At 52.7% G+C, this 16,418-nt stretch overlaps 1 protein-coding gene across 2 annotated transcripts in view; it reads right to left on the bottom strand.

The window, feature by feature from the left end:
- Positions 1-15,345, bottom strand: part of GPC4 (glypican 4) — a 65,631-nt gene extending 50,286 nt beyond the window's left edge. Inside the window, exon 1 of one of the 2 annotated variants that reach the window (XM_061353230.1) lies at positions 15,111-15,345. In XM_061353230.1, coding sequence (XP_061209214.1) covers positions 15,111-15,282 — 172 coding nt within the window. In that variant the 5' untranslated portion in view covers positions 15,283-15,345. Of the gene's footprint in view, positions 1-13,340; positions 13,659-15,110 lie in introns of those variants that run through there. The other variant, XM_061353231.1, reaches the window with a different exon arrangement.
- Between the last annotated feature and the right edge of the window lie 1,073 nt (positions 15,346-16,418).

Below are 16,418 nucleotides of genomic sequence, written 5' to 3'. Positions count from 1 at the left end.
AAATGAGACTTCAGTTAGAAGCAGAATGTTTTCCATAAGGACATTTTCATAGCAACACCAAGACTGTTCTGGCACCAAAGGGGAGGCAGAGCTCAACGCTTGCAGCTCCCTGGTTGTATGTGTCCGTCTCCCATTTTAGCTTAGTGCAGGGTGATCTCAGCCCAGCCAGTTTTGGGCCCAATATTTCAGCCAGGAATATCCCATTTCAGAGCAGCTTTTGAGAACAGGAGTCTGGAGGGACCACTGCTACTGACTGACCCAGAGATGCTTCTTATCTTCATCCTGACCCTATGATGCTTCTCATCACAGCCGCAACTTAAAATGGAGTTTATCTGCAGGAACCCACACTACATCGCACTATGTACCTGCACACTACAAACACCCAGTAAAGCAGCAAGTAGGCATTGCACTGGTTTTCAACCTAAAACACAAAGGCTTTGCATGCTCCATCAGTGACCCAGCCATGCTGCCAACCCCTTGCTCCAGTTTGCCTTCCCAGGAAGGAAAGCAATGCTGCTCTGCCCCATGTCTCCCCTCTGCTCATGGCTGTGTAGAAACAATTCCCCAGTTTCAGCTGGACCACAAAGAGGCACCAATTAAAGGGGTTTCAGGAATAATTAGCTCCCATCAATCTGATGCAAACCAGGGTTGGGGAAACAAGCCCAGATGAAGGGCCCTGGGAGGGAGAGCCAGGAGAGCTTCACCTCACAGCAGCGCTTCCATCACATCTGGAGGACCAAGGCGTGCACGTGTGCTTCCCAGCTCAACCCCTCATACAGCCAGAGCTACCAGGGGCTTATTCAGACACACAACCGGCTTCCTGTGGTTATCAGGTCCTGGCTTACCAGGCCATCAGAATAAAGGAAATTACCGAGCAATCTGTGCATGCGACATTGTGCAGGGAGAAAAGAGGGAAAATAAAATCATAACGGAGCTGTCTGCAGCAGAACAGCACCATCTGAAATGGCTTTCCAATTCTGAAAGGTTAAAAACCTCAGTGATTGAATAACTCAATGTGATTGCAAGAGGCAGGAAAGAACACGTTGCTCAAAGGGGACGCCAGCACCGAAAACAAGGAGGTGGGTCAGATTTAAATCTAAACAGGTCCACCGCACATCCATTGTAAGGCCAAAGTTTATATGCAGAGAGAGGCAACTTTATACACAAAGATCAGACACCAGTGATTCCTGGCTGCTCCCAGGAAGACAAGCTGCTTTTCAGCTGAACTTGCTGAGAACTGCTCGTGTAAATAAGACAAACCTCCAAAAACACACAAAGCTGAGCCCGAACTGAAGCATCACATGGAGCAGGGCAAATAAGCCACGGAACAGGAGACAGGGGAAGTCCAGCACCAAAAAACCCAAGGTGCAACCTTCCCAAGACCTTTGAAACGCCCCTGAAGTTTGAGGTGGTCCTACCAAGAGCAGGGAATTGGACTCCACAATCCCTATGGGTCCTTCAGTATTCTATGATCCTATGAAACTGGGCCAGGAGGTGCCACCATGGCAGCGCCCAATGCCAGGGTTGTTGCCTCCTCACCTGGGGGTCTTTATGGTGAGCATCAGCACCAGTGACAGTCTGAACCATCCCCTGAACCTCCCACATCTCGCCTTTATCTTCCCTTAGACAAAACTCCTCAGAGCTAAGGCCGCAGCTGAGTTTGTAAATGAGATTTTTGCCTGAAAAATGTGCTTTTAAGCCCCCTGCCTGCTCCTCTGACCACGATTTAGTTTTTTCCCAGCCGGGGCATCTGCTGCAGAAGCCACCCAGCTCACACAAGCAGCACACTGTGCTCAGCCAGCATAATGTGATCTACATCCAAAACCCCATCCTGCTGCTGCAACAGACTCCCAATGTATTCCCCAGGTCGGGAACTAGCAACCTGCCAGTATTTGTGGGAAAGGCGAGGCTGAGTAGTTTAAACTCCCCTGGAAAAGCCAAGGAAGGGGGTGGGAGAGCAGGGAGAAAGGATTAAGATAAGGGTATCACAGGATTAGAAATTCCCCCTTCTCACCTCAGTGTCTTATCTGCAGCAGGTTCACAGGGGCACTCCTTCTCCTTAGCACAGATAAACCCCAGCACCTTCTCAACAATTCACAAACCAGCATCTGCACCATCGAGTTTCTGTCTGAACAAAATCATGCCAGGAGGGACAGCCGCATCCCCCATGAGGGGATCAGCCGCATCCCCCATGAGGGGACAGCCGCATCCCCCATGAAGGGGCAGCCGCATCCCCCATGAAGGGGCAGCCGCATCCCCCATGAAGGGACAGCTGCATCCCCCATGAGGGGGCAGCCGCATCCCCCATGAGGGGGCAGCCGCATCCCCCATGAGGGGGCAGCCGCATCCCCCATGAAGGGACAGCAGCATCCCCCATGAAGGGATCAGCCGCATCCCCCATGAAGGGACAGCAGCATCCCCCATGAAGGGATCAGCAGCATCCCCCATGAAGGGACAGCAGCATCCCCCATGAAGGGATCAGCCGCATCCCCCATGAAGGGGCAGCCGCATCCCCCATGAAGGGATCAGCAGCATCCCCCATGAAGGGGCAGCCGCATCCCCCATGAAGGGATCAGCAGCATCCCCCATGAAGGGACAGCCGCATCCCCCATGAAGGGGCAGCAGCATCCCCCATGAAGGGATCAGCCGCATCCCCCATGAGGGGACAGCCGCATCCCCCATGAAGGGACAGCCACCCGCAGGGAGGGCACAGGAGGCCACTTCAGCCTTTTAAGACAAGACCATCTTTTTGGTTTCCCAACCCTCCTTCCAAGCAGGTTTCACCATGGGCACATGTCCTCTTGGCACTGCTCTGCTCTGAAGAACGTGGCACCTCTCCTTTACATCCGAGATGGATTTTCTGCAAACAGCTTTGGTGGGGTGGATACACAACAACTAAGGCTGAAAGCATCTCACCCTAGAATTGACAATTGCACCGAGGCTCTTGCTGGCAGGCATCTAAGGGGGTTATTTTGTCTCTTTAAGCACAGTCCTGAGCAACCCGAGGCAGGCAAAAGTGCAAACAAGACCTCTGCATCCACCTCCCAGGCTGCACCATCCAACATCCACTGCCAGGGAGGTAAACAGCCCCCGGCACACTGCAACCCCAGGGAAGGAATGGCCAAGCAGAAGGATGGGGTGCATTTACCAGTTGTGTTAGCCCTTCCCATTCAGGGAGATGAGCTCCATGCAGTGCTGCTGTGCAATCCCAGTATCCCCCATCAGCAAAACCAGTCTTTACAGAGTGTGTGGCTAGAAAAGCAGAGGAGAGATGGGCAGTCCCCAGAGGAGATACGAAGTGATGCTAGCAGGGCTGAGATAAGGCTTTAGCACGAGGATTGCTGGTGATGGTTATCCTATGTGGGCTGGGTGCCTCCAGTGGGAACTGGGTTGTGACCAGAGCAGCTTCCCACTGCGGGGATGAACCTGCCCTGTGGGTGCACCAGGATAACACAGGCCAAGAAGCACCAGCAGCAAAGCAGTGAGGAGCCACGCTGGTTCCAATGGATGTGCCTGGGGCTCAGCCAAGGGGATAAATACAGCGACAGGGCAGAAAGCACACAGAGGGCAGGAAACCAGGAGCCAGCAGCTTTCCCACGAGAGCCCACGGCCGGGTTTCGAGTGCTTTCAGTGCAGCCAGCACCAGGCTCTGCCCACGGGCAAGCAAAGTTTCCCATGGTCATCACCAAAGGGAGAGGCAGGGATGGCACCAGTGTAGCCTTCTAGGCTGGGTACCCTGGGACAGAAGTCCAAGCTAACACCAAAGCCTTGAAACTCCACCTGAGCCCCCAGGTAAGAAGAACACTCCCAAGCCCACCGCAGGCTCTGGAACAGCCCCCTCCTGCTCTCGTGCATTTCTTTCCATAGCAAAGTGTTTCGCAACCCTTGAGCAATCCTTTCCTTTTCCAATACCAAGTGACATTCCCCTCATTCCCAGACGCACAACCACAGGCACAACCACCAGCTCCAACACCCTCCCACCCTGCAGACGGCCACGTCAGAGCCCTCTCCCCACGGGCTGGCACCAGGCAGGTCTGGCTGCACCCGGAGCATTGGGAAAGGTTAAACTTTAACTGGGAAGTCTTTCCCTAAGCAGCCCGAGCCTGGCTCCTGCAACTGAGGCATTCCACTTCATCCATTGAACTTCCAAGGGTGCTGCTTCTGCCATAACTCGTTTCCCCAAGCAGAAATTGCTTCATGTCTCCGACTATTAATACATATATATTACTGAAAAGCCATAGAGCCAAAGATGACCCGTTTCACACAGCAATATAAATACTTCCTTGTCCTGACAAAGGCACAGGAAAAGTAGCTCGACATCAGAATGTAACTGAAACCAATAAAGAGAGCTGCTCTGAAAGAAATGAATGTGAATCAAATCCCAAGGAAGTGCATTTCATGGCACAATCCGCCTATGTTAACTGCCCAGTAGCCTCCCAAACTGCCAGTCCAAAGGCAACATACAGTAAAATTTATGTTCTGCGGTCACTCAGACACACATCTGGGGCAAAGGCTTGCACTTGGAACTAAAAACCCATTGAAAACATTCCCGGAGGAGCTCCGCAGCTTCCAAGCAGCACCTAGGAACGAGGTGGGACTGAGGCATTTAACCCCAGACGACACAGGGCTGGTCCCACACACATCCCTGCATCCAGCAGGGAGAACACAAGGGGTTAAAGCCCACGGTGGGCTCATGCCACAGGAGCACGAAGGGCCTATTTAAAAAGAAGACTCAGAAATGAGGAATTTTGCCAGTTTTTACCCCTGATAAATCCGCATTCCAGTCTGTCAGCTATCTTGTTATCCCCAGAGCTGCTGAAGTGTCTTTGGCTGTAACTATGCATGACTCCGGCTTTGAGTAATGGAAATAAAGCATGTGCATTGCGACTGCAGCGTTCCTTTCCCGACCCCAAAGGAAAGGCAGAGCAGGAGGAGATCCTAGGGACTTTGGATGGAGAGGTCGGAAAGCTGCTCGCACCCCACCACCGAACCCACCTGGGGAAGGATGCTTAGAAGCCGTAAAGGGGGACGATGCCAAGTTGTAGCCTAATACAGCAGCTTTTATTGTCTGTAATAACAAACAAATAAATACTCTTCCAGATTCACGAGCCCAGTTGAGCTGGCAATCCATACCCAGCAAACATTTGGAAGCACTATTGTAAAATTAAACAAAGCTATCATTTACAGGAAACCCTGCCTCGAGTACAAATTACAGAGTTGTTAAGTTTATCTGGCAGTGACTTGCCCCTGAGTGCTATATAATTATTCCTAAATCTTTCAGGAAAGAATGCAAATATTTTAAGGCTGTAACTCATTGACAAGGTGGAAGTCTCGTTTAACCTTTTGGGCATATTTTGATACCTAGAAATTAACCTTTATTTCTCAGCATCCCACTGAGCTGGCTGGTGAGTGGACCCATCCCTGGTTTCAGCAAGGCTGTCAAAGCGGGACCAGGAGCACCAGGCTCGCCTGGCATCCTCGCTTGCTCACAGACTGTGCTTCCAAAGCAGTTTCGGGCTGGTTCGGAGCAGCCTTCCTGGTAAGGGAGGTTTCAGGCTGCTGAAAAGGCTGGCTGTTCTCACGCGGGTTACGGCAGAAGAGTGCTATAAAGGAGCCTTTAATAAAGCAGAGGGCTGAGTTACGTGGAGCTCCTGCTAGCGAGGCGCCTGCCACCGGGATCTCTGCATCCCTTTGGTGGATTCAATGGGGCAGAATTAGTCCTGAGCCTTCTCCACTCACAAACCACAGCTCTCCAACAGCCCCAGTTAACTCCGTTTAATCAGCCAAAGCCACAGCCAAGAGCACTGCCACCTTCCCCAACACTCACAAAGAAGAGGTGGTCAGGCCCTCCCTCCAGCACCTGAGCCCATCATCTACCGCTGACAGCAAATGGTTTGGGGCACACCTCTATAGAAACAGGCACTTGCAGCCAAAAGGGAGCAGAAGGTGTGCATTCCCTGGGACAGGCATTTGCAAAGCAACCCATGCACCCACCCATCCTCCCAATAGCACTCACCAGGCAAGCACCCTCTGCCCTGCGAGGACTCAGCCTGCTCTGGAGCACCACTGTGCCCACAGGGTCAGGGCTGCTCCGAAACCATAACGTGCCTCCTATAAGCTAAAAAGGGAACAAAACCACCAAAACACAGAAGCCAAACCAGCACCCAGCCTTACCTTTCCAGAAGGCAGTGCTCACACTACTGTATTCTGCTCCCGGTGCCATGATTTACTTAATAAGAGCTCAAGGGTGGGTGTTATCTTGGCACTGCTGCTCCAACAGCAGGATGCTGCGGGAGGAAGGTGCTAGCAGCCTGTCATACAGGAACGCCACCATTCACAATTGCTCAGACACAGGAAGCAAGCAAGTACTAGATCAAGGTTAGGCTGCAGCAGTTAATTCAGGAGCTTCGTATACCCAAACAATATCCATGATGCACATCGCCTGTCACAGATCAGTGCTGTTGACATGGTGGATGTCGGAGGTGAAAGGACCTGGCTTCATCCTCCCGGTGGAAGCAGGTCAGTGGGTTCCCCTCCTTGCAAACAGCTAAACCCAAGAGTTTTCAGTACAAAGATGAGCGCTGCACTGAGAAATCACCCACACTGAATTTAAACCCAACTCCTCTAAGATGCTCCAAACCTCTGTGATGCTCCAAACTGCAGCCTGGGTCCTTCCAGAAGTTATCCCAGCAACACAAGCCCCCTTTGCCTCCTCTCCTATGCGGTGACAAGTTGTGAACCTTCTTCCACACCCAGAGTGGGGAAGGAGGCCAGGGCCCGCTGGTGCGCTCAGGGGAGCAGACACGTGGGCAATGGAACCAGCAAGCGATTGCAGGAGAAGAAAAGTGATCTCATTATGAAAGCTAATGAAAACGAACCGCAGTTATTATGTAAACAGCACTGATTCATTAGCAGACGCTATCAAAGCCATTTTTTTCCCCACTGAAAAGAAAAGCACCCTGAGCTCCAAGCCAGAACTCAGGAGGACGCCCATTCCTTTTCCTCCAGTCCAAACCAGTGCCATAGTGCTGAGCTGTGACCCGCACAGCAGGTTTCTGCCCAGGCAGAGGCATTGCCATCACTGCCCCACCAGTGTGCTCCCCAAGTACTGCCAGCCAACACGCTTTAGACACCCAAAGGTTGACGGGTGGGCAAGAAAATCCACCCCGCATTGCTCAGAGCAAAGGTAAAGCCCACATGTACCTGGCAAGGGAATTATGTTCCACCAGGCTTACAACTGTGCTGGTTCCTTTGATCACATAAGCACCCTGTCCTCCCATGGGAACGGGCCAAGGAAAGCAGGAGGTTATTTCCCCCCCCCTTACTGCTATCATGCAAAGTCCCTATCATCAGTTTCTTTCTGATAGCCTCAGTGAGCTGCATGAAGCTGTTTGCTCTTTAATCTTCCATGGGGCAAAGTTACCTTTTAAACAAACAAACAAGCAAGCTCCCTTGTAAAAGAGGACACTGCCAGCCAGTTGGCTATAAAGACACTCAAACAAGATCCTCATGTTTGCAGGAGAAGCAAAAAGCTGCCTTTCAGCCCAGTAAAAATCCTGGCTCCATCTTTATGTTCCAAGAATGCTGAATCAAAACAGGCTCTGCTCTTTAAAAAGAAGAGAGTACAAAGAAGCAAAAAGTTTGCATTAAAACCCATGTAATCTTTTTAAAACACCATTATTAGAACCTGTAGCACCAGCCAAGAGTGATTTATCACCCCCTGTCATCGCAGCCTGCAACACAGAGCTTTTTATACCAAACTGTCAGTGCTACCAAGCTAAAGCCCCAACTCATAATTTCTTAAAGCTGGCCCTCTGCTGCCAGCAAATCCCCTAAACCCTGGGGATCTGGGGCTCCAGGGCACTGCTGCTCCTCCAGCAGAGCTACTACATGGGCTTGTAACATCCTTAATATCCTCCTGCTTCGGATGCGGGATGCTCCACAGCGGATCGCATCGCGATGTGACCCAACACCAAGCATCCTGCATCCGAAGCAGGAGGATGTTACAGGCCAATGTGGGTAAACAATTAGAATTAGAGAATCATAGAATAGTTAGGGCTGGAAAGGACCTTAAGATCATCAAGTTCCAACCCCCCTGCCATGGGCAGGGACACCTCACACTAAACCATGGCACCCAAATTCACCAAAGGTAACTTGGGCTCCTTCCAAAAGGAAAGTCAACAGGCCATAAAGGCTTTCACTGCATTTCCCAATGCAAACCCAAAGTACCATGAGGTGCCCGGTTCCCAGCGCAGTCGGAGCTTTGGGAAAAGCAGACACCCTGACATTTGGGGTTTTCCTGTGAAGCTGTTACTTCAACACACCCCAAATCACCAGTAATTTCTAGAATAGCACTGCCAACCACAAGAGGTTAAACCGACTGCACATTACTTAAGCTAACCTAAGTGTGACCCCTGGAAAGGAACAGCTATTGGATGTTGTGGTTCTGTAGAAACTCAATTACCAAAGCCAATTTCCTATGAGCATTTAGGGGGAAAAAAGAAGAAGAAGGAGAAGAAAAAGAACAGCAACAACGCTGACAATGTGTAAGGGCCACATACTTTCACCTCCCGAAAGCTGCAGCCTTGCCTGGGTAGGAACAGTTCCTATTCCCACAAAAATGTTGAAACATATTTTAAACATTTCATCATTGTTTGCTCCCATCTGAATTTGCTTAAAATCCAGACAATTCTCAACTTCTAAACTGGAAACACAGAGAAATACTTCTTGCACATCCTTCGCGAAGGGCGGCTCCTCTCTGCTCTCCATGGCCCTTTCCTACACCAAAGCCAGGAGAGAAGTCCCTGACAGGGAACCAACACAAGTCCAATTGTGCCAGGCACAGAATACACGAGTAGAAAGACAAGAAACAGATTTAGCTTTCTGTTTAAAAGATGAGCAACAAAAAAGCATTTCTAAGAGTGACTGGGGAGACAGGCAACGCTTTACATTGGGACAGAGGCACTACAATCTGAATTTCACATCATAAGCAACATTGGGCTGCTCTTAAAGGCCAATCCTATCAGTAGGTACCCGTCCCCATGCACTTTTTAAGCACCTTCTCTATCCTTTGAAGCATCACGGCCCATGGGGATGACCCCTGCGCATGGGGACCACCACCCCTTCCCCATCCCACCTCACCCCTCCCCTGGGCCCCACAGGGATATGAAATGTGCAGGACTTTGTGGCACAACTCGGTGGGGAAGACACCTGTGGCATCTGCAAACGGAACCCACCATCCCATGAAACCCATCACAACCCTATCCTCGTGGGGACAAACCCTCCTGATACCCCACGCAGCTGCCACCAGCCCCCTCTGCACATGTAAAGCCTCTGATGCCTCCTCTCTGGCTCCCCTCTTCCCAACACGCTGTTTCCCCAGACCAGAAAGATGTAAAGAAGGAGAAAACCCACTGGAACAAACAGGATGCTTCAGCCACAGCCCCTGTGGGGCTGCAAGGGCAAAGAAAAACAACAGAGACAGCCCAAAATCTCAGCTAAAAAGGCAAAACAGTGTCATGAAACACTAAGGAAAGCCTTTACCAAACTGGGAAGCAGGAAAGATGGGCTACAACAAAGCTGTTCTCTTTTAATTAAAGTGCTTGGCAATTATAATAATAATACAAAATGCACAATCTCAGCAAACAGCATAAACTGCCCTTTCCAGGGCACCAGAAGGGTTTGCTATGGGATATGTTGGATCACACGAGGTAATTTAGGGAGCAAGGGGGAAAATTTAAGTGTTGCTGGGCCCTCGCATTGCTTAGCAATGGGAGAAGGAAGTTATCTTCATAATCTCCAAAGAAAGAGAAAGGAGGAGGAATGTGAGGAATGCGAGGAGGTTATTGCCCCGGAGACCGGCGCTGGCAGCCAGCAAGGAGACACACGCTCTGACCCCTTTGGCTGACAAGAATTTCCTTGCCCCCCCTCCAGCTAACACCCCCTTATCCCCCGCAAAAAAAAGTCAGAACAAAAGCAAGGAAGAGAAACCTGGGCCTGAAGCATTGCTCCTCTTCTAGGAAGAGAAGAAAGATTTTGCAGCAGATGGGATAATCCTAAGGCTCCATCCCAAAACATGTGGGTTTTGGGGAGCACAGCAGGAGGGAGACATGAATGACTGAGCCAATGCAACTCGACATCTATGTGCATGTGCACATCTATAGAATTCCCTTGGGAAGCAGCCCTCTACTTATCAAGGGAATGGCTACGGGTGGAGGGGACAGGAGTCAAGAGCCACACATCCAACACCTTCCCAGATGCCCTGGCAGTCCTTCCCCATCCGTGCAGGCTCCAGGATGCTCCCAGGGTTGGTAACTACTGCACATAACCAGGACAGTGGGGTCCACATGAGCCAGCAGCCAACACCACAGAGCAGGCTAAGACCATGGACATCACTACCCCAAACAACCTGGGAGCCTTCCAGCCTCCTGGGTAGGTGCTACCTGCGCCTCCAAGACAGAAGATGCTTGTCTGGTACCTCCTCCCATCGGAGCCATCTCACACCCAGTGCCTGCACGCAGCAGCGATGCTTCAGGCTCAACTTGCAGAAGGAAGGATAAATACCACGGCAGAGGGGAGCGGCAGGGAACCGAGGCAAACCCAGCGCCTCGCCGCCGCGCTGGCCCCGCTCTGCTGCTGTTTCAGCAAGAATAAAGTCTGTTGACATACGAAAGCCACGGAAAATCTCCCTGAAACTACAAAACAGCCCTGAAAACATCGTGCAGCTCCGGCCTCCTGCCCAATGTACACACATCCATTGAGCCTCTTCGAAAACAGCTACACGTCTAAGGAAACATCTGATAATTAAGGCAATTTGAACAATAGATAATAATTTGCCTGCGAATTGTACGGAATGTAATGACTGCTTATTCTGGCAGAAAAAACAGAACTTTCTGTGAAGCGTGTGCCAAGGAAAGCGATCCTCCCACTCGGCCCGCACCACTGCCGGCACTCGCTGCTCACCGCACGCTTCACGCTGCTGCCGCCCAACCGAACCCCGCGCTGCAGAGCTACGGAGGGAGGGAGAGCGCAGTCCCAAGCGAGCACCGGGAGCCGGTGCAGCCTCGCCAGTGGCCCTGGGGCACCCTGCACGCTGCTCGCTCCCCCTCCCGCTGTTTCCAGTTGCTAAATGACATTAGAAGCAGCTAAAAATACTCCAAGTGATTCTCTCGTTTATTTTTCCATGGCCATCAGGGGATGTTCTGCAACGGGCACTTCTCTCCACCCATAGGGGAGCAGGGGATGGCTGTGTTAACACCAAGGACCACTGCCTTCACTGGATGAGTCAGTGCAAACAGCTCCACACCTTCAAAGGGATGGGGAGGAGGACAAGGTGCTACCTGGTACTTCTCATGCCCCAACGAACCCAGGAGCTCTCTCGTGCAAACCCACTGCAACAGGCTCCACAGTGCCAGACAGCCTGGATGAGATCCAGAAATGGTTTCCCAGTTGGAAGAGAAGCACGTAAAAAACTACAGGAGTCTTTGCTGAACTCACTACATAAAACAGCAATGCCAGCAAAGCGCCCTTCCCAACCAGCCAAGGCAGCACATCCAGGTGATGCACCAGCACCCGGTTCACGACCACAACAAGCAGCAGCAGGACATGGGAGCACCCCACCACCATGGGCAAAATCCCATGAGTGCAAACATAAGGAGCCAAGTGACTCTCTGGCACGGTGCAAGAACTGCTCTCGTTGCTCCCAATGGATAAAGGCAACTATTCCATTAATCCAGTTCAAACAGAGACAAACATTACACTAAGCATCCTCACCAAGACTGAGCAAGGAATGGTGCTTGTGCCCAGCTCCCTGCACCGAGCTCCAGGCTCTTTCTGTACTCCCCAAAGGGCATCCTGCCCTCCAGCCTGCCTCCATGAACTCAGGACAGCAGTGCCAGCCACAGAAAGCATTACACCTCTTCAGGGAACTCATGGGTTAACTGATAACACTTTCCACCCGTTTCTTTACAATCCAGGAAAAGAAACGTCTATTCCTTCCAATTAGCAGGAAAAGGGAAGGAATTTCCATCCGTTTAACACCTGAGGGCATGAAGGAGCCTCCTGAAAGAAACTTGTTTTTAAATCACTGCCACCTACTGTGGGTCTCCGGATGCCACTGACACCAGCTCGCTTTGCATTTCATTCTGCAGCCACAGCAGGGCGACCAGGGTAAGGTCATCCCAGAGAGCTTTGCTCCATCACCACCACAGCCTGGACACACATGGGTTCAATAAGGAGCGATACTCTTCAGGCAGTGCTTGAACAAAGTGAGTAGCTACAGGCATTAGGACCTGGACCTTCCAAGATGTGCCCTCTCCTCAGGGAACTTAAAAGTTTAAGTGACTTAGATTCATCTTCAAAGCAGCTACAGGCTGGTGCTCTCCCCATACCAGCCACTCTATACATCATCAACAGTCAGGCTTCACAAACTAACCATCCACATCAGCTCTACACAAGCACTGATCTCTCCAGCAGCAGCACCAAGGCTGCATCTCACCACTGCCCTGAGCTTTCCAAAGCATCCATCACACAGCTATAGGTGCAGGAGGTGAAGATCACCTGGACACAAGGTGGTACCAAAGGGCCATGACTTCTGAAATGCTTCCATGCAGATTTACAGTATCAGTCTCCTGACACAAGTTAACACAAGTTAACAGAAGAGGAAACAATCTGTGTATGGTCCACCCTACAAATAGCACATTTTACACCTCTTAGCAAGCCAGCAATGAGCTGACCAGCCACGTGCTTCTCTCCAAAATGCTTATGTACTTCAGCAAGACACAACCTGTCATTTATGCATCTTCTAACTAGGTCCTAAACCTGGCCTAAACAAATATTAAACTGAACTGCTGGGTTATTATCAACACTAAACAGCCTCTTCATGCAACTGATACAGCAATAATACAGATGAAAAGACTGCTGGAACAAGCATTACCTTGAAGGAAAAAAGTAGTATCTACAGCTCCAGAACGTCAAACTGGCCCCAAAACCCCCATGTGAGATGCTGCTAAACCCCAAATAGCTCCCGTGCCCATCTGATGGGGATGTTTCACTTCTGTCCCAGAGCCCAGGGTGGTGGCACATCTGCCCATGCCACCCGGCTGCTTCGTTGTGACAATTCCAGGCCAACGTTTGGTAGGATCAGTGATCCCCGACAGGACAGAAGTCACTATGCTGACAGTGCCACAGCCTTTAGGACACTGTTTTGGAAAGGTGGAAGGAAGCTTCTGTCTGCACCCTGGGGTCTAAAGCAGTTCTGTGAGAGAACAGGAGAACAGAGCACCATACTAACCGAACCAAAACCCTAAAGAGCTTGATTGACTTCAGATTTGAGTTCATACCGGTAACAACCATGTTTCCATGCATCATCCCATCAGCACCACAGCCTGTTGAATTCGCTCAAACTTCTCCAGCATGGTTTAGTGAGCAGAGGGATGCTACCGAGCAGAAATCACCCATTTCCCCCATCACAGCCAACTCACCCAAACACAGCCAGCTCCTTCCCTCACACACATTTATCTTGTTGTCACCTATTAGCCAGCCTCCCAGGTAACTGCCCTTCCAATCCATTTACCCACCCTAATGAAAACACACCATCACCTGTGACAACAACCCAGCACCCTGCTCGGGGTCTGAGTGCCACCACAGCACACTTTACAGCTCTACACAGAACAAGTCCTCTCAAGACTTCCACCATCCCGCCCGGAACACCGTGGGGAGCAGGATGCTGTTTAAAACCCAACTTTGCAAGACCTGTTGCTTTCCAAGCAAGGCCAGCCACAGCCTCCCGGTGCCCCTGGGACGGTAACACAACCCTGCTGGTATTCCCAGCGTGTCTCTGCAGAAAGCCCTTCTTTTGTCCCATAATCTCACCTTGCTCATCACATTTCTCCGACCCCTTGTTCCAAAAGCACGCGGTCAAACTGACCGCAGCTGCAGAGCTTCAAATGGAAGCCCTGGCAGCACAATCTGCTCCCGACACCCTCCAAAGTTCACCGAGTCATCTTAAACAACATATAAAATAAGGACTAGGTCAAACCTTTCCAATCACCGGCCACTGTGCAGAAGCCTGCTCGGGTCCTGATCCTCCACTGATGAGGGCTGGACTCCAATCAAATCCCAGCCTGTTTATTAGAGACCGTTTTAAAAGCAGGGAGGGTGAAGTGGGGAGCGAGTATTTTAACTGCAGCCAGTCAGACGGTTCTCATTAAAATATTTCTTGGAGAAGCAAACGGGCCTGCAATTTTATTCAAACAGATGTAGGCTAAACGCATATCATTAGGCTGACAATGTAAAAGCGCAACCGCCTGAAATCATTGCAGTTTTGTCAGTCTAAAGGATAATGTATGCATATCTGGAGGGCACACCAATGGCAAAGACTACCCCCAGCTCCTCTCTTAGCCGTCTAAAGGTATTTACTCGGGGTCTGTCTGTGTTGTGACAGTGTCCTAGACCGAAATGAATGCCTCTAACACTCCACATTTTTGAGCCATTCAGTCATGCATTTTTGTTATTGTTGAAAGTAGTGCGAAATTGCAGTGCATGAGCCGGAGTCCTTGGTGGTCTCCGAGGATTCCAGCTAAAAAGGCACTTCCTTTGTTCCGCGGAGAATGCGGTCCAGTAGGTCATTCAGAAGGGGAAATAAAAGCAGCGGCCCTGGGAGGGAGATGAAGGATGGAACAAAAAAGAATAAACTGTTTTGGGTGGGAGCACATTAGCTACCATTTCCTACCGCTGCCGGCTGCGAGCACTGCCGTCCCCGCGGTGCGCCGCTCCCTCGGCTCCGACGTGGAGGGAAGAAAGGGAAAGGAGCGAAGGAAGAAAGAAACCGCTCCCGGTGCCCGCGCCTGCCGAGCCGCCGGGACGGGGACGGGGCCGCGGGAAGCGGCAGCGCCGCGTAAAGCCCCGGCCGAGCGGCGGGGAGCGGAGCCGCAACAGGCACCGGGCAGCCGGGGCGGGACGAGCGCCGAGCGCCGCTGGATGGGGGGAACCGAGCCGAGCCCAAGCCGAGCGAGGGGGACCCGGGCTGGGGGGAGCCGGGCGCGCACCCCGCGGGGCCGCCTCCGGGGTGATCGCGCACAAAGGCGGCGGCGGCGACGATCGCGACTCACCGCTGATCTCGTGGCTGGGCGCCTCGCTCTGGCTGAAGCCCTTGGCAGCGTACAGCCTCCGCACTTCGGAGCAACTTCTGGCGCGGGGCTCCGCGGCCAGCAGCAGCGGCAGGCTCAGCGCGGCCAAAGTGCAGAGCAGGGGCGGCAGGCAGCACCCGCGCCGCCGCGGCATCGTGCGGCCGCGCAGGGGCCGGGGAGAGCGCCCCGAGGCCGGAGCCGGCCCGAGGCCGAGCCTGCCCCGCCGCGCCGCGCTGGAGCCGCGCCCGCTGCCCCGCACCGCTGCGCCCCGCTCCGCTGGCGGCTCCGCTCCGCTGGCCCGGGATGCGGCGGCGCTCTGCAAACTTGGCCCGGCAGGAAGCACATGGGGTGGTGGAGGAGGAGGAGGGAGGAGGGAGGAGAGGGAGGAGGGAGGCGGGGAGGGCGGCAGCCAAGCAGGATCGCGCAGGGCCGGGACAAGCCTCTGCAGCCCCCGGGAAAAGCAGGAGCTGGGATCCGCCCGCCCAGTGAGGCGGAGCAGAGCCCGGGGCTGCCCGCACCGCCCCGAGCGGGCGCCACATCGGCGGGTTCCCCCCCCCCTCCTGCCCGCCCCGCGCAGCCCGGTCCCAGAGGGGCACCCAGCCCCTCGCATCCCGCAGCTTGGAGCCGGGTCTGAGCGTGCCCCGGCGCGGGAGACCCCGGTCCCGCACATCCGCAGCCAAGGGAAAGAGGAATTCCCTGGCCGGGGCTGGGCTGGCTGTTGTTCCCGCACTGGGGCTGTAGATGGTTCGGCTCTGCCCCTGGTTTAACAGGCTCACTCAGGTGATGGTTTTGACATCACTGTGACACGTCTGAGCCGTGTGTTGTCAAAACCAACTGTTCCTTCGCACTAGTGTTCTGTTCCCAAGAGGCGGGCAGGACAGAAGCTTCGGGAACGCAGACACCAAGGTGCTCCAGCCGCTCTTCCTCCTTTGTACCCTGGCCCTGCACGCAGACACATGCGTAGATGTGAACAAGCCCTGTTAAACCCTTGAACCAGGGACTGAAGTTCAACAGTTGCTGCTTCTGTTTACTGACAATCACAGAAACAGCCCTGCAGGAATGACTGGCACTGCCCTCATTTCACTGTAACCACTGCCACAGAATGAACTGGGTCGGAAAAGACTTCTAAGATCATCAAATCCAACTGTTCACCAGCACTGCCAAGGCCACCACTAACCCATGGCACTGAGGGCCTCGTCTACACTGTGTGTGAACACTTCAAGGCTTTGCTCATGGAGACCTTGCTCCCTGCCTGGCGTGCTCTCAGTGCCGGTGCCCCATGGGGGGAAG

This window comes from Neopsephotus bourkii, unplaced genomic scaffold (genome assembly GCF_033783945.1).
Source record: "Neopsephotus bourkii isolate Nb327-2 ecotype Australia unplaced genomic scaffold, CSIRO-AGI_Nbou_v1 NB_668, whole genome shotgun sequence".
NCBI lineage: Eukaryota > Metazoa > Chordata > Aves > Psittaciformes > Psittacidae > Neopsephotus > Neopsephotus bourkii.
The sequence above is the reverse complement of the archived record's forward strand: the minus strand, read 5'-3'. Positions and strand labels throughout refer to the sequence as shown.